General features: G+C 35.4%; 1 protein-coding gene across 1 annotated transcript in view; it reads left to right on the forward strand.

Annotated features, from left to right (window-relative positions):
* PTPRD (protein tyrosine phosphatase receptor type D) overlaps positions 1-19259 on the forward strand; it is a 317656-nt gene that overhangs the window by 277782 nt on the left and 20615 nt on the right. The window contains exons 29-30 of the mRNA XM_066180841.1: positions 1661-1780; positions 2359-2513. Of these exons, the coding sequence (XP_066036938.1) occupies positions 1661-1780; positions 2359-2513 (275 nt within the window). The remainder of the gene's footprint in view (positions 1-1660; positions 1781-2358; positions 2514-19259) is intronic.

A 19259-nucleotide genomic window follows, 5' to 3' on the forward strand; every position in this document is an offset into this window, starting at 1 on the left:
CTAGAATCTTGTAAATATATAACAGATATTTGTGAACTATTTGCAATACTTTCAGTAAATTACACAAGGAAGTAATTATTTAGTTACTTAATAAGAGAATTTTTTCACTATCAATCCAATTTTTAATAGAGCAGTATCAATAAACATTTTATTTACTTTGTTGCCATTTGTTATCTAAATTAAACTATCATTTCCTGTAAAAAATTGTTTCCCTTTACTTTGGCAGTAATGACTTCTTATCACCTGCTTTAGTGGCTAGAATGTTTTTCCTCTCTGTCTGGATTATTTGTTCTCAGACTGTGATTTGTGAACCGTTAATGATCTGTGACCTCTGAGCCTTAAAATAAAATTATCTGTGAGCAAAAGCTGTTTGGGTCTGGAGAGTTGGAAAGCATGCTAAGCCTTTTTTCAGTAAGTATTGTTCAGAATGAAGAACCTGGAGAGCACACAAGTTTCAAAGATGCATATCCTAGTTTTCCATTTTGGGGAAATAATCAGTTTTTTTCCATGGATTAGCATGAAAATTCACATTTTTTTTATTGGAAATACTGTGCAATAGTCTGCTTTTGTTTTTTTTTACATTTAGTGTAGTCTCATTGAATTTGGTATGAGTCTGGTTTGGAGTGATTAATAAAGACATTTATTGTAAAAAAAATATGTTATTACTGGACTCAGTTTAAACTTCTTTACTGTAGGCAGGGCTAATTGTTAAGAATGTATTGTTATAAATAGAATAGAGGTTGACTCTGTTGCACCCATCAGCCACTGAAAGTGAAATGTTTTAAATTACTTGACCTCCATACTGCTTTGTACCACATTTTCTGGTGGGTTTAGGGATTCAGCATTTCTATTGTAAATACCCTTTTTAACTGAAACAAATTGTTGTGCCTTAGCAATGATAATAAAAACATGGTTCTCTTATGAGTCATCTCGCACAGAATTATTGCATTTTTTAGTATTCTTAACTTTAACATTTTAAAATTAGGATTCTCTGAATGAAATGTTCCATGTTTTTTTAAAATTTGATGGATGAACTCTTCACCAAACCATGTTTTTTAAATGCCTGTGGACCCAATTTCATTATATACTACTTATCTGATGAGCATTGATCTCAGAAGGATTTTTTTTTCTCACAGTCCATTTAATAGTTGCTGATGCCCTTTCATTTATTGGTGTACTGAAATTATTTCTAAAAAAATGCTTGTTTGTACTGAGCTATTACTATGCATAATAAATATAAGCATCAAAGCAATAGTTTATAAGTTTGGGGGCTAAAGTAAAATATGACAAATATTTTAAAAATGATCTTTCTATTTTGAAGGGATCAGTACTGTTATTAAATTATGGACTGTGAAAAGTGAAGATATAGGTCATACTTTAAGCTACTATTTTCTTTTTTTTTTTTTTTTTTTTGGTAGTGTATGTATGCTTATTAGCATTTCTCAATTATCGGTCCTCCTGAAATTGCCCATTCTGGAAGAAGACATTATATAATCTACTACCAAAAGAGCAGTTCTTGTGGATGATAAAATAGATTTCTTGTGTTGCAAGTTTGCCATTCTATCTCCATATACTTTTGAAACCCATGGCGATAAACAGTCAGATGTGTAATAAATTTCAGTATTGTATGTATTAAATGATAACATGTTTTTCACTGCAGGTGAAGTGTGATCAATACTGGCCAAGCAGAGGCACAGAAACTTATGGACTGATCCAGGTGACCCTTGTAGACACTGTTGAATTGGCAACATACTGTGTTCGTACATTTGCACTTTACAAGGTATTTGTACTTATATGTACTTACTATATTCTTTGAAATCTAAAGGCTGACTATTTTTTCCCCTCCCCTCCGTTCCCCTCCTCTCCCCTCCCTTCTTCCTTCCTTCTTATCACCAACCTCCCTCCTGTCACCTCATTCTCCTTCCTCCTTTTGCTTCCTGTCTTACCTGCCTGCCTTTTTCCCTTACTTCCTTATTCCCTTTCTCCCCTTCCCCTTCTTTCACTTTTCTCCCTTGTTTCCTTCTAGCAGCACTGAACATTGAGACTTCTACAGAGTACTGTGTTTTCCTGATAACATGAAGTTTTGTGAGTTAATGCAGAGCTCTCACCATGAAAAGCCTTAATACTAAGTCTGTGGAACTTGCAGCACACAAGTGTACAGTACACTTAAAGATCTTAGATTGCTTAAATCTTTAATTTGAATCTTTCTGCTGAGTTCTTAGTCTGAGTGCTTTTTCTTGATAGCCCCAAATATTTAAACAATTTTCACTAGTATCTATGCTTCTGCAGTTGTTTCACTGAAAAGTGCCAATATCATCTCAAGTAGTAGTTTTGTCACAAAACTTTTAAATTTCATAGAATGGCTCAAGTGAGAAAAGGGAAGTGAGGCAATTCCAGTTCACTGCCTGGCCTGACCATGGTGTTCCAGAACACCCGACACCATTCTTAGCTTTCCTGCGACGAGTCAAGACTTGCAACCCACCTGATGCTGGACCTATGGTTGTGCACTGCAGGTAAGCCTAGGAGTTTCTTCAAAGCATGTTATGTCAAGGTTACTGCTTTCTGTATTGTTGCAGATTAAAGTATTATTTTCTTTCAAACAGACTTCTGAGTCTGCCAAAGAAAAGGGAGGTTGGATTGCAATTCAAGGACCTGAGTATGGCACTGCCAGCTTGGGTAGGCTAGAATTATTTTATTCGGTCTATGCACAACTAATTTAGTTTTAGGACATCAAAAGATCTCCAGGAAGAATACAAATGTATCTTTGGCATTCAGAATGTGACGTGAAAGAGGAAGAGGATGGTTTTGGCTAAAGAGCCGAAGTGTTGAACAAAGTATGTTTTAAGCAATTAAACACTTTTAGAAATTATTACTTACGTTGTGTGAGAAAGTAGAAAACATGAGAATTAAGATGGATAAATTCCAAGTTGTATTGAAAATAGGTAAGATCTGAATCTGTATTCAAGGTTAAATTTTCAGTTTAGGACTTTGAGGAGCTGAAAATGTACCTGGGGAACAAGTTGAATCCAGTTCCAGGGAAATGAGTGCTCCATGCTTTTTTGCAAAGTAGCAAACCTTTTCAGGCATTATAAGGTATGAATTAATTAAATTGGAAGAAAAAAAGTCATCTGCTCTTCAAGTTTTGGGACTAAGGAAAACGAAGAGGAAGAGTATGGCTTCTTTGGAATTTGCTGAACATATCTTTGACAAAGCCTTGAAATCCTGTTGATAAGGACATTATCAGAACAATTCTGATAGAAAATAAACTGCAAGATGGGTTCCCTCATTCCAGGGCTATATTGTCATACATTGTATAGCTTGCTGTGTAGCCCTTTTCAAAGCAAGTTCCTAAGATCGCTGTTGCTTGTGAACTTCATTTTGGAATGCCGTCAGTTAGTAAGGCAGAGAGCTGCTACACTATGCTGAAGTTACAAATGCTTAGCATATTTGAAAATCAGTCTTGCTTTTGTCATCCAAAACTTGAGGAATATTAATTACAGCATACCACGATGTCTAGTTCTGACTTCTTATCATATTGATAACCCAGCCAGGGAATCTGATAATTTGAAATGATTAAAAGAGTCTCCTGTAAACAAGACAGAAAAATAAATTCAACAAGGAAACAAAATAAGCAGAACTTAATTGCTGAAAGGCACAGACTGTTTACAAAATACCAGAGAACATGGAACACAGATATTAAATGTTGAAAGATCAGGATTAAAAATGTGGAAAAATTATAAATCACAACACAAATAAAGTCATAAAATTTGCTGGTTATTTCTTGAATGGAGAATCTTTTTGTACTTGCATTTACAGGGTCTTAAACATTTTGATTATTGTCTAGGATTTTAAATTTTCTCACATACAACTTCATTAGCTTGATTCATGTATATCATACCTCCAAAGTTGCTCAACAGTGAAGATGCTATATTCTAAATCAAAACCAAATTTAACAGAAGAAATTAATCTTCCCACTCTGGAAAATCTCTTAAGTTAATATAATAGCCTTAATTACCACAATTTAAAAATAGGCAAATTAAATCAGTTCTTATGGCTAGTCATTGGAAAAGATTAAATAAAATGCATTGTTTGTTATCACTCAGTGGTACTGATGAAGTACAGGGCCATTATTTTCTCTTTGTCGTTAGTTTTGCATGCAGATTTCATTGAAAGTGGTGGTCAAGTTAGGTAGTATAATTTTATGCCTGAGGGACTTTTTAAATCCCAAATTCCTATTAATTTATTTATCAATCATTTATCTGCAATAAACATAATCTGCTATGCATAAGCTTTTTGCGTTATGTATACTTATCTGAGACATTAAGATTTCAGTCACCTTGTATAACCTAACCTCTAAAAAGCAGACTTTTACCTATCCTATTATTTTAGCAACATTTTAAATTCCAGTCCTAACAATTTTTCTATGAGCAGAATTAATGAAACAAGGTTTCTGAAAAATTTAAAAATTTATGTCTCTGTAATTAAAACAGGCTGGATATTTGGCATCAAGTGTTCTGGACAGTGCAAAGTTTATGAATGTATTAATTAACTTCTCAATGTAATGTGTTGACTATCCAACTGATAGACTAACAAGTTACTAAAGTATTTCTCACAATAATAATGTTAATGTGAGTGTCACTTTTCAGGCATAGTGTAGCAACATTCTATTCAGAGATTTGTATTGCTTCATCATTTTGAATTCAACATGATTTTTTGGGGGCTGTCTTGTGCCGGGCCAGGAGTCAGACTTCAATAATTCTATGGGTCCCTTCTGACTCAGGTTATTCTATGATTCTATGCTTATTAAATCGATTTTAAAAAAAATCAAAAGAGGAACAACTATAGAGCATCAGCAGAGTATTTTTAAGTTAAAGAATATATCTTCCATACAGCAATATGGAAATTCTTCCCATTTGATTTGAAATTAAACTGCTGGATATGCATAAACATTTCTTTTTCAAGCTCATAAAAAAGAATTTAAAACAGTTAAGTACAAGCTCTGCTCACTACCTGTTTTTTTACTTAGAATCTGCTTTCCATTTTCTTTCTTTATTTTCTCTGTTGCTCACTTTGTAAGTTTCTCCATTCCAATCTTTCCTTTGGTTATTATAAGTCATTTAACACTTTTTTATCAATTTTTCTCTTTCTAGTCTGTTCTGATACTTATTCTATGGACCCCTCTAACTATATTCTAGTTGTGTCCTTCAATTCCATTGTTTTCTCAAATTTATTTCACTGTTGATATTACGTTGCTGAACCATTTAATGAAATATGTTACTATCTTTCTTAGTATTTTCTCTGAAGTAAGATTGTCATTCTAATGGTAATTATCACACTAACTTTTACCAATCATTTCCTTTTCCTGCCCTCTGCTAGTCACTATTTTCTACTGAGATATTTTCCAGTTATTGAAAAACTTTTTGGTTTTCACTTGTTCCTTTCCTGTCCCCTAGTCTACCTCTGCAGCTTTTTTAATATTCCTCTTATCCTTGTTCTGTATCTTGTCTGTCATTGTCTCCCATTTTGTGTTCAGGAATACCTATATCCCTTTTCCTTAAATTCCCCCATTTCATCATCCAGATTTAAAAAGTGCTTAAGACTTTTCTAACTAGAGGCAAACAATATAACGCATAACCATATCTTCTATCTTTTGCATATGGTAAACACTCAATATCTCGTTGAAGGAGTAATCTGAGTTTAGTTTCTAGAAGCAGCATAGGATTTATAGTGGCAATTTTAAGCCATCTGAAACATCACTAATACCTTCTTTTATATTTCTTCCAGTACCTACCAAACTATTAGACCTCAGGAAATTATAGTAATCACATGTTACAGAAGTATAAACAGAATGGGAGTTGCCTTTCAAAATGTGTTGGCTAAAAAGAAAGAGTAGGCTTGAAGAACCTGTGGAAGCCTTTTCCTACAAACTTTTAAACCGCAGAAACTGAAAAATAAAGCTATCAGGCAACTCAGTACAGGAAAAATTTATTTTTCACCCTTTGTGGGTGAGGAATACAGGAGCCAGCTGTCTGTGCTTTGATCTTTACAGAGTAACCCCCTATTTATTCTGTACTTTCAGGTAGGTATTGCAAGTGAAAGTTTTAGCCCAAGCTTTTCCTTACTGCATTTTCACCCATTTGCCTTAATACTGACTAGCAGTTGTCTTTCAGTTCATTTCTTATTAAGGGATTAAATTGTTTTTCTAGTTTGCTCCATGGTTTCAGGGTATAGGTAAATGTCCAATAGTGAATCAAGTTGATTCTGGAGACCCAGTTCACAAGTGGCCCCAGACAAGTTTGTATCAAAATCTCATGTGTTGGTAAGCTATTTTAATATCCTGTTCTGAGCAAATGGTTTTTGCAGGTGTGAAGAACTTATTTAATAATTACAATGTGCTTAATGGGAGGAAGTCTGAGCTGAAAACACCTGACTATTGGAGAACCCACCCTGTAGATACTTGAATACCCTCTGTTCACATAACAGTGACCAGAAAAAAAGCATAGTTCTATCTAGTGAAATTACCTGAGGATGTGCATACTATCATTCTACATTACTGTAGTGGTTTGAAAGCAAAACAAATGAGAGGCTCCAAGTCAGAGATACAATTTAATAGGAAAAAAGGAAAGAAAGTAAAATAAAATAGATGCAATAATAAAAAAGACCACCGACAGAGTCAGAATACAACCTGAGCGGAGTGATGGAAGCAGTCCAGATGAGGTGGTTTTCCTGAAGCAGTGATCCTGTAGAAAGGTCTGGTAGCTCGGGACCCCTGGGAATCCAGTGGGTAAGCGCCCTCTGGTATTCAGGGTCTCAGCTTATATCCAGGCTGGAATGCTTTGTTCCTCCCTCTGGGCGGAGCATCTCACAGTGGGATGGTGAGTCATGTGATAAGGCCTGATGGGCCCATTAACAGGAGATAGTCCAGGAGGGGGTTATCTGTGAGCTGTGTAGCAAAGGTGCTGATGGGCCATTAACAGAAGATAATCCAGAGTGGAGGAGGCAGGGAGCCCTGCCTCACCTGGTTTCAACAGTTCATGAAGATGGTGATAGAATATACTTCAACCCAGGACAATTACTAAACTTGATAATACAAGTTCTAATAAGTGTATGTCAAAGATATGCAAATGGAAGTATTTTAGTAATTTTTTTTGTGTATGATAATAGCAAAGAAACACAAAACTATATGATCAGAATTTCCAAAACTTCAGTAATTATTTGTTACTAATGTGTATACAACAGGCATCTTTGCATGTCATTTAGACATCTGCTTTTGATAACAGTTTTGATAACATCCCATACAGAATTGAATTTGAATCTAGTACAGTAGTCAAAAACATGTTGAGAATTTCACAAGAAAATTGTACCAGTCAAAGCTCTTGTTACTGTGGTTTAGCCTCAGCCAGCAGCAAAGCCCCACACTACCACTTACTCACTCCCATACCAGCAGACTGGGGAGAGACTCAGAAGAGTAAAAGCTGGAAAACTCATAGATTGAGATAAAATCAGTTTAATAGGGAAAGCAAAAGCTGCACACACAAGCAAAGCAAAACAAGGAAATTATGCTTCCCATGAGCAGATGTGTTCAGTCATCTTCAGGAGAGCAGGGCCCCATCACACATAACAGTGACTTGGGAAGACAAGCACCATTGCTCCAAATGTCTCCCCCTTCCTTCTTCTTCCCCCCACTTTATATGTTGAGCATGATGCCGTATGATCTGTAATATCCATTTTGGTCAGTTTGGGTCACCTGTGTCTCCACCCAACCTTCCCTGCCACCCCCACCTTCCTTGAGCTGCACGACACACTGAAACAGAGCCAAGAAGTCTGTGAAGAAAATAAGTTCTACCCCAGCCAAAACCAGCACATTTGTGCAGAAAAGTTTGCAGGATTTTAAATGGAAAAGGTAGCTGTAATATATTCACAGGTATGTTAATTTTGAGGGGAAAAAAAAGCATAGATCATTGCTGAAAGAATCATAGAGCAGCAATGGAAACATCAAGGCCTAATCTAAATGCAGATTTTTTAATTTAAGTAATCAGATATTTTGTAAGGACTACCTCCATGAAAAGGTGTAGTTGTTGTAACACAAATGCATAATTTCACTGTACTTTTTTCCCAAGAAAAAAGTTTTCTGTCTGCCTACCAGGAAAGATAGTTCAGTAGAGCCTTAGTCAAGGCTGAGTTAAATGTTCCATGATCATTATTCTCACTGTGAGATTTGGAAGAGAAAAGCAGATAAATTAAAGCTGATTTAAAACAATAACAATAAACACACACACAAATAAAATTTAGCAATCCCGTCCTGTTTGTAGGTACTTTACGCAGCGTGTTCAAATCTTGGTTGGCTTCTTTAGAGTAACTTGTCTGAAGATTTTTCTGTGGTGGTTGAAATAGTTGATGCACATGGATGCTTTTTTTTTATTTACAGTTGTATTTTAAGATTACACTTTCAGTCCCTTTGTACAGAAGTTGAGAAATGCCACAGTCACACTGGTCTTTCTGCATGACTTGCCCTAATTTGTAGAGCTGATCTAGAAACAACTGTTTCTTTAATGAAAAAAATGCAGACTTAAATCATAGGATTCTGCATTGGTGAGGCTCTAATGTGTGGGCTAATGGTAGTGGATGTCTTGGTTTGGGAAGACAGATATCTGCCAGGTAATAAAAAAACCCCTGCAGTTTCCTTTGGAATGGAGACCATTCCAAAACCCCCCCACTCCACCCCTTTTTTTTCTTTTTTTAATTATAAATTACAATCAGAGGCTTTTAGGCAAAGATTTGGGAAATAGGAATGGCAGTTCTTTACTAGAATGTATTACAAAGCAAACAAACACCAAAAAAAAAAAAAAAAAAAAAAAAAACAACTACCAAACAACTACAGCATTAATAACAAACGAAAACAGTACCAAGAACCTTGAGGGCTTTGTTTCACAAAACCCAGGGCAGTTTGGTTTCGGTGTCCCTGCAGGATCCTCGGAGCACCAAGCTGAAACAGTGGAAAAGTCCTGGGCTGGTAGCTGGGATGGCAGGGTGTCCCGGCAGGCAGGGGCAGGATGTCCCGGCAGCGCAGGGGGTGCAGGGTCACGCTGCAGCAAGAGGAGCAGCGCCGAAGAAGCCGAAGGCGAGGTAGGGCCGGCCCAGCTCCTGCGGGTGGCAGAGAAAACTCAGGATTCCGGCCGAACTGGTGATAGTGGATTTCCCAGGACTAGATCCCTTTGGCCGCAGTGAAACTCTTCCATCCAGCAACAGCCGTTCTCACTCTCTCTGAACGCCGGAAAAAGAAGAGCCCCCAGCTGCCTTAAGCTCTGTCTTTTACCTGCGTTATCTCCCTCTTCCAACTTTGTCCACCTCTTTGTTTCGGTTAAGTACTCTCAAGTATCTAACATTTAGTCTCCTTGGTAACTTATGAGAAAAAAATTCTTTAGAGAAAGAAAGAACAAACTTAACTCTCAACAGTGGGGTAAACAAATGTTTTCGTTTCAAGTTGGATTAGTGCAGGCAAACAGGTGCTAATCAGATCACAGTAAACCAGTACTGGAGGCTGTTTGGAATTTTACGCCACTATGTTTTCAAAGCATCACAGAATCTTGAGTAGTTGGTTCAGTAACACTACCTAAAAGCTTAATATGTTAGTGCAATCCCATATATATGGATCTTTCTTTTAATACCAGCACCAAGGGGCATATCTCTAAGATGCCTTTTCAAGCTTTGGCAGATATTGTTAATGCTGCTATTGCTAACAGAAAAACTTAGATGTTTGTAGGAATGTGACTGTTTTAAGTAATTCTGTGTCTGACTACACTAGCATAAGCAGTTAGCAGAGTGAAAAAACAAGATAATTTTCCAAAAATAACAAAAACACTGTATGATATTCTATTTCCTAAAATAGAATACTTGCCTTATTTTTGTTCAGTGTTTGTGAATAAAAATAGAACATTTAAGGGGAAAAAAAAGCTTACAAAGGCAATGATGTTCCGGTGGATTGTTTTATTTCACTTCTGTATCATTTGAACGGCTTCTTTTGCCATAGGCCTTACAAGTGTTCAGTTTTTAATCCTTGCAGTGAGTACGTTGCAGATGACTGCCTATCCTTTTTCATGGTGGGGGGAAAAAAACCTCCCCATTTCATATTCAGAAATAACACAAGTAAGATTGAAAAATACTAGAATATTCCTCATCCCTTCCCTTTCCCTCTCCTGAGAACAATCCAGGACCCTTCCTAACTTCCTTCGACAGCTGAAACCTCTAGAGAGGAAAAGACAGTGAAAGTATTTTAGTATGACAAGTATTTTAATATCATTAATATTCTAAATTTTTTATGCTTTACCCACACATCTTTGTCCAGAAGTTACTGAGTTGCTACTGTATATTAAACTGTGCTGGGTAATCATCCCTGTACAAAAACACTGTAGTGCTGTTTACTCTTCAGCTGTTAGCAGTGGATCATTGCACTGCACATCTCATTATTTTTTTTTCCTCATACTCATTGTTCACTCAAAAAAAGGGAGGGAGGGATAAGATTGTTATTAGAATCTCATATTGAAAAGATATACAATTGGTAATCCTGCTTAGAATATTTAGGTCCTCTTAATATAAAAATACAGAAATAAGTTAATGTCCATGTTTTTCCCTGTATTTCATCTGTATTAATAGTCTCAGTAACTGAGACCATGCAATCAGAGTAATTGACTGGGAGTAGTTTCATTTCTACACGTACCTTTGTTCTTAGAAGTTATTTCATTTCAACGTATGGAGAAAAAGGCTTGCAGTGTTTATGCCTTGGAGACATGAACTCTGTTTAAGGAAGTGGATTCACCTGATTTGAAAAGGTTTGGATGCTTTGATCATCAGTTGTTGGAATTGCAGATACTACTGGAAAAAAAAAACGGGGAAGAGTCTAAAAGAAAGGCTGATAAAGGCTAAATGGAAGAAATTGGTATAGCAAGACACTCCTTGGTAATTTTGTAATGAATGGTATTACACACAGGGACAGGAGATGTCACAAATAGAGAGGAGTTTGGATTTGCCTTCGTACTCTCACCATAAAAACTTCCAAGGTTGTGAAAATGCAGATTCTGGAAACCTTACAGATGAAGACCTTGGATGTTTTATGCTGACCATGCAAGAACTCTCATGTAATTACTGGGATATGTTCATGCAAGTATACACACAAAAAAAAGTAGTGTCTCCATCTCTATGCTGATAGAATGGTGGATGGTTAATACTGGATTTTCTTTTCTCTGTTTCAAATTTGAGTGTCACTAGTTAGAATCATCTTGATAGCAAAGGTGCTATTCCCCAACTTATCCTTCTTCAACTTAACAGTGTTCTTATTAGCTTAGGTCTCTTATTTTTTTCCTTAAATCTAGGTACTTATGTATGAAAACCTGGAAGTACAAACGTGATAAGAACTAGCGTATCGTAGTTAATGTGACAGTATGGTGGGTCCTTTAAAATTTGCCTTGACAGGTTTTTTGTTAGAGTAGGACAGTACTATGCTATATTATCTGTAAATCCTCCATGAGGTGTCAAACATGACCAAACTGATACTGATCCACTTTCAGTTTTTTCTTCAGTTAGAAACCAGTTCTGCACAGCAAACATGCCCTTTCTAAAACCTGAACTGTAGTTGTTGTATGTATAGTATTTGATTTCACTGTTTATAAGCATTAAAACCCAGAAAGTATCACTGAAACCATTGTTAAAATTCAAAAACATATAAACAGTGAGTGATAGCAATATTTCATCATGCAGGTTCAAATAATGAAAAACACCTACTTGTGTTCTCCTTGATTAAATCCATCATATGTGTATAAAGCCATATTTGGTTGGCACTTAGCCAGTGGTTCAGGGGATTATACCCTCCACTGGTATGACTCAGAGCTGGATTATCTTTTGAAATCCTAAAAAGCTGCTGTGACTGCACAGGGCAAGATTTATTTCTGGTAGCAGTCAGGAATCTGTAAAGGAACATAGGGAATTGTATTACTAGATAGAATCAGTGTTCTGTCCAGGCCAGTATCCTGTCTCTGACAATGGCAAATATCAGGAATTTCATGGGAAAGTATAAAATTCCAATGTCAACAATATTTCAGTAAAGTTCCCTCTCCAGCAGCAAGTAGTTGGTGACTAGTTAGCCTTGCTTCGTGAGGATTTCAATTCTTTCCCCCTTTCTTCCTCTAGCTACCTACAGAAACTGGTGGATACTATTTTTATTTTTTTTCTTATATTCATGATTGTACACATTTCAAAGAAAAAAAACAGGCAGTATAAACTATTTTTTTACTTTTTCAAGTAGTTTCACACATATATGCTAGAAGATATTTATTTACATTTAATTTAAATGTGTCCCTTCATTTCATTAAATGTCTTGGGATAAAAAGATTTTTAAAATATGTTATTTAATGCTATTTCATGTTTTACATGTCTACAACTTTTCCTTGAATCCATCCATCATAAAAAACTGGACTAGCAAAATATCCTAACCCAGCCCAGTATTTCTTATGTGGAACGAGGTGAAAGCGGATCCTCACATCCTTGGCATTTTTGCTGGCTCTCTCTGTTTCCTCATTTTGTGACATACTCTTTTTTGTTAGCCTGAGTAAAAGTAGCTATTCTCTGGGGATTTTTCCTTTTTTTTTTTTCTTTTTTTTCTTTTTTTTCTTTTTTTTGTTGTTTTGGGTTTTTTTTGGGGTTTTTTTATTTTGTTGTTTTTTGGTTTTTTTTTATAAGAGGTAAGGCAGTAAAAATAGTTCCATGATTATGCCACATTTTCCTCTAAGCTGCCCAGTGGACATACTGAGACCTGACTTCGATTTGGCCAACAAATGGTTTCAATTGAGCCGGTCTGCTGAAGACTGATGACTTTTTTCTGGGCAAAATAACCTGCCCCTCATTAAAATGTATTAATTGTCTGTTAGGTTTTTTTTTAAACAAATGCACTGCTTTTTCCATGTGTTATCTCAAATTACAAATGTGTTGGTGCTCATAATTATTTCCATATATATATTATCATGTCCTACAAGGCCTGTCATTTCCTTTGACCTAAGCTGTAGTTTGATACATTATTTGATCAGCACTCTTAGTGAGTCATTTTATCCATATGTATTTAGTTAATTGGTTATTTTTCTCCCCACCCATGTTTATATATAATATACTCTACAAAGGAGTGGGAAATCCGACTGCTTGCAGCTGAGTCTAGTAAAAGAGCAATTAGGTTCTATCAGAGCCAGCAGCTGTCTGTAATGAGTTCTGAATTAAAATTATGAGTGAAGAAAATAATCCAGCCATCTGCAGGAAATGTGAAAATATTTTTATAACCCAATAGCTGAATTCTGGAAAGGGGTATCTCTGAGATTTCCCAGCTGTAACTACATTAAATTCCAGAATATCCATAGACACAGAGTATGCTGGAGCACATTGCATCAACTTGGCTACCCGGCATGTTTGGCTAACTTCGAACAGGCTGTATTTTTATCTAAAGTAATCAGCATGAAAGTCTCTTTAAATCCTCTCCCCATGTCTCTAGAAGTAAAATGCCATTTTAAAAATAGTCTTGTTATCTTTTCATGGAGGCTTTCCAATCAGTATTCTGCCCTGAATATTAATCTTTCTTCATTTTTTGTACTTTCATTGACTTAGTTCAGGGTCTCATCACTTATTATCAGATTTTGTACTGTTCCAGGTAAATTCTGCATTATGATGTCTATTTTTTGTCACCTGAACTTTAAAAACACTTTTTAATGTCATAACACTGTCCAAGCTCATTTTACAGCTACCTTGAAACTTCTACGCTAAAACTCCCATTATGTCCATTATAACTTGCCCACAATTTTTGCTCATAAGTTCAAAATCCTGAAAAAAGGAAGAGGTTAGTGTCTAACCTCTAAATGACAAGTTGTGATTAAGAAATGTGAAATGCTTAGTGGTATTAACCTTTCACAACCTGATTTTCTGTGTTACAGAGAATTCATGTTGGTGTAAAGATTTCAGAGGTTAAGAAATGTTGTAATGAGTATCAGTAACCAAGATCTTCTGTGGTCAGTAGAGCATTATCAGATATTAAAACGGGTATTTTTTTTTTCACTGCTTGATCTAAAAAAACAGGACTAGCCTTCATATGAGCTCATCAGCGAAGCCTCAGGTTTTTTATCTTTGTTTTCTACTGTGTAGCATCTCACTGCATTAATACTGTATTGCAACCAATTCATTTTAAACCAGATCTAGAGGTGGCAACATCAAGTTTTTCTCAACCTCTGAGTATATCCTCTGGGTATATTAGTTTTTGACTGAAAAGGAAGAGACATTCTGAGACGGAGATCCAAAACAATAGCTCTATTACTAAAGTCTTATCAGCTTCAAGGTTCAGGACTAATTTACTGATTGTTTTCAAGTTTTCAGAATAGGGGAAGGGGGAGGAGGGGAGTAAGAAAAAATAATTTCAAAAAAAGATTTTTAGACAGATTCCTTTAGGGCTTTGAACTGTGATTGGTACTGGGGGGAGAAGAAAAAAAAAAAAAAGAAAAAAAAAAAAAAAAAAAAAAAAACCACAGTGTGGACTAAGGAGTCCTGGTAATAACATCCTTTTTTAAATAATATTTTACTTTCTACTTACCAGATGATGTCCTGTTTCTGTATGACAACCTCAGACTTCACCACTGTTCCATCAGTCTAAAACACAACCAGAAAAAATCCTGAGGGCATCTGCTGTTTAAAAAAGAAGCAATTGTTGGCCACAGTAGGAATACCAACACCCAGAATCAGGAAAGGGTCCAGAGGACTCTGAAACTTGAAAGGAATCATCTTAGTGGCTAGCAAGTACTTTCAAGGTCTTAGAGTTATCCAGTACTACAGAACACATTTCTTCCCACAATTTTAAAATTCATTTTCAGATAGCATCTGTTCACCTTCAGTTACTCACACTGATAGGCTAATAGCTCTTCTCCGTGAAAATGTAATGAAAGCACAGAAAGAAATATTCAAAAGTATGAAGCTACTTCTCAAAACATTCCACCCTGAGAATGCAAAGCAGGTTGAACTGCAAAGAAATCAACAAATAGTTGTTAGCAGCAAGCAGCATAATTTCTGTTCATTGACTTCTCTGCTGTGCTGTAATCTTCACTTTTATTTATTGACAGTAGTATTGCAGTGTAGTTCTTCTGCTAAATTACTCAGAAATATCATTTTCTGTACTTACTACAGCTGTTCAGGCTTATATCTATCTTTAATTGAAGGTAACAAGTCACAGTAAGATGTGTTTTAAAAATTAACCTTAAAATACTTTCTTTTTCTAAACTCTATTTGAGTCAAATTTAGATCATTCTTTCTTCAGTGGAATGCATAATGTCAAGAAGGCGTTGTACAGTACAAAAAATGTAAAGTATACACTGAAACTCAGCAAATATCACAGAGAAGATATATTTAGGATAGTTACTCTGATGATAAATACAGAAATCAGTACATTGCATATATAAGATTGTATTTAGAAAAATAGGAAAATGAGAATATCTGAGAACTGAATTAATTTTGAAATAAAAAATCACAGTAAATCCTTGTACACAGATAAAATAGTACAGAGGAATAAAGTTTATTTTAATGCCTTTTCTTTGTATGACTGAGTAATTGAAAAAATCAGATAACATAGTGATTAAGTAAGGTGTATATGTAAAAATCCTCTATGAAAAGCAGGATTATGGCATGTATTGTTACTTAGAATCAACAATCATTTCTGAAGGGAAACCATGATAAGAAAAATAGGTGATAATGAAATAGGGTTAATGAACATTTTGGTTCTGTATATTTTATGCTACTTCATCTCATAGGCAGAACAATAAGAGATTTCTTTTCACCAACAATTCATGATTTCAGGAAAGAAGCAGGTAGAATATGTCACCAGTGATGCAACTCCAGACAAGCCAGGGTGGCAGTTGAATAGGGACAGGAACAACGAAGTTTGTCCGAAAAACAGTTTTAATAAGTGAGCCAACAAAACAATAAGCTGTACACTGTACGGGACAATCTTTGAGGACCCCATAATGGAGTAATGTAATGGGGTGAACACAACAATATATAGACTTTGTTACAGTGCAACCAGAGGGCAATGAAGCAATGAACAATTACATTACCATATATGTAAAACATTACCAACCAATCATTAACAAGAACTCGAAACATTACATTATATGGATGAACTACATTAACATAACCTTTCCCATAATCCCATTCTAATCTCCATAATCTAACCAGATGTTTCCCTTCCTAGCATCTCTTCTCCCATGGCCTTAGATTGAGGCCCACTCGGTTGTCAATCAGAGCCAACCCACTCCCAGTCCCCGGTCTCTCAATTCCCACAAGAATAGTTATGATAAATTGTCCCTTTGAGGAAAGAAGCAAGTATCAAAATTAATGGTGTGCCTTTTCAGTGGTATAGTTCCTAACCATATCAAGTGCCTGGAGGCTGAAATGTTGATTCAGAGTAAGAGTTCTAAGATGATCTGATTTACAGCTGGGAAATGGAAGGCTTATTGCTTTTAAAACTGTGTAGGATCACGACACCAAATTTAGACAATGCAAGTCAGTTTGTCTCCCAGGACATGTCTAGAATGTTATTTTTCAGAGTCGTTATCCAAATTCCAGCGAAATCTAATAAACAGATTTGTGTAGGGGAAGTTGTGTCTGTAACATTGGTCCTTTCCTCTCTGAGTTTCTTTTTGTCATACATGGTATTCTGTAACAATGCGTTTCACAATTTAATTATGTACTACTTTAAAAATTACTTCCTATTTGTTTGAAATTCTCATCATTTCATTTCATGATCCTAATTCTTCTTTAGCAAGTAAAGAGCAAATTGTCATTTTCATTTCATGTCCTCTATGTAACATTAATTTATGACTGGTGAAAGGATTAAAAGTGCTCTAATGGAATGTCATTGTTACAAGGTTCTCTTAAATTTTTTTTGGTTTGTTGGGCATTACTAATGATGTATTTTCAGCCTGCATGGAAAATTCAGCTTTTAAAATTATTTTAGTAAACAATTATTTCCTGTACATGGAATTTGTTAGAAAAAGTTTTGGGAGTTCTGATTCTCTGTGTTTTTATATTTGAGAGTTTGTTTGTGTTCAAGTTACAGTCTCATAAGACAGCTCCTTATCCTTGATCTCTCCAGAGCTGTACTTGGGATTAGATGAAGAACAAATTTACTTCCTAAACATGGTTATACTTTTGCAGGTGCATATTACAAAATATATGGGCTTAAATCTGGGGCAGTTACATTTTAAGAATTTATGGTAATATTAGAATTCTGAGAATATATAGAATGAAAGGAAAAATCTCATTAAAGCTCCATAAAGGAAGAAAGATACAAGTCTGGCTTTTGGGTTGTGACTATCCCATGCTTTTGTCTACTGTCTATGAAAACCAGGGAGAGTTCTACACTGAATTTTATCTGCTTTTAGTGAAATATTTTCCTGTTTTCCAATTTTTTTTATTCCATTTTTTTTAGACATTTTATGTGACTTCAGTGATAAATATAGTTGCCTCCATACATAGCCTAGGGTTGAAGAAAATTCAATCAGTGTAGTCTTACATTTGGTAAAGCACTGCACCTAAGAAAGTGCTGAACACCATCCTGGGTGTCCAGTATCCAGTCATAGCCACAGTGAGAAGGAAAGAAAGTCACTGTACACTTGAAGATAAATTATCAAAGATCTCTTATAAGCTGCCATACAATTCTTGAAGAAATCCAGTTTCTCCTCTAAAACGAAATTTCAATTTACATCTTTGCACATGGTCTTTATGTTATTTTCATCAGATGTTTCTTTTCAAAAGGATGTTTCAGTGGTTTAATAAGGGGCTTTTTTTGCTGCTTCCTGGCCAGGGGGGTGATTTTCTGCTCTGTTCTAATTTCCTAACCACAAAATGGGAAAATAATTTAGATATTGCTCTTGTCAAAACTACTACAGAATTTCTGTGGGATTGGAAGCCAATAAATCATTAGAAATTTCTCAATAAAATACCGACCTTTCTATATATTTCCCATATCACAAGCAATTTCATGTACTTTCAGTTTATAAATGCAAGCTTCATTCAATCTGAAACAGTAATATTCAATAAAATTTTCCCCTGATACGAATCAAAAATGTCCTACATGATTTTTCATCCGTATTTTACTCTCTTTGCTTCCAATTAAATGATCTGTGAATACTGGTAATTACACTGCCTTCCTTTGCCAAATCACTGAAGTATCAGTAAAGGGTCATCATTTAAACAGCTACAAATTAATCACAAAAGCCAACCTTTAACACATCCATACAGTGATTTAAATTCAGAATGTCCCCCTTATGCCTCTTCATTTTCCTTTTTTTAATTGTAACTATTTTAGCTGTATTGCATCACAGGACATTAAGCATGTTTCACCTCATGGGACTGACTCAGTCATGATTTTAGATATTGAAAACAAATGTTATAATACTGTAAATGACAATATTTGAAGCAGTAACAGTTTCCTAATAAGCATGTCTATTTAATAGATATCTAGGTTTTCAGATTGAAAATGTAATAGTTCTTTCAGTAACTGAAATGAAAATTCTAAGTTTGACAGCAACACCAGAAGATGCAAACCAAAAGGGCAAGAAAGTTAATAAAAAAGTAGAAATAATTTGTGAAATTATTCTTTTTAGTGGAATCGTCATGGTTAGCAGATGAAAGACAGGGATTTTTTTATATATATTTCAGTGGCTTATTAGTGAGGATTCAAGCTGTATGGTTTCCCAGCAGTGTGTCATACCATATTAAGAAGGCTGTGGGATAGTAAAAGAAAAAGAGAAATGGGATAAAAAATTGGGATAGGGTAGTTTCTTTCATGTAATAAGCTATTGTAGTTAAGAGTTAGAAGGTATTGGGGGCAGGAAGGGCACATTTCAAAGAGGAATTAAGTTAAAATCTGCATAGCACTGGTTCCATTTTTATGTGTAAAGTCAAAAGACTAGTTTGGTGGACATACCGCTCATTTATAATGGGCAGAACTAGAATGTAGTGAACACCTTAAAAGAGTAAAATATCTTGCTGGATAAAATGATCCAGAGACGTGTCAGGAGCCCAATGAAGCCAAAAGCCTCCATAAATGTACTGTGTCACTCCCTTCATGCTTACTATGAAATGAGTGTGTAATAATGTGTTTGGAACTACTTTCATGATCTTCACAACTTCTGCATAAACCTGTAGACGAGCAAATATCTTCTGTGCTGGAGTATGCTAATAAA

Source organism: Chamaea fasciata, unplaced genomic scaffold, assembly GCF_029207755.1.
Source record: "Chamaea fasciata isolate MVZ Bird 193981 ecotype frontalis unplaced genomic scaffold, bChaFas1.0.hap1 SCAF_4, whole genome shotgun sequence".
NCBI lineage: Eukaryota > Metazoa > Chordata > Aves > Passeriformes > Sylviidae > Chamaea > Chamaea fasciata.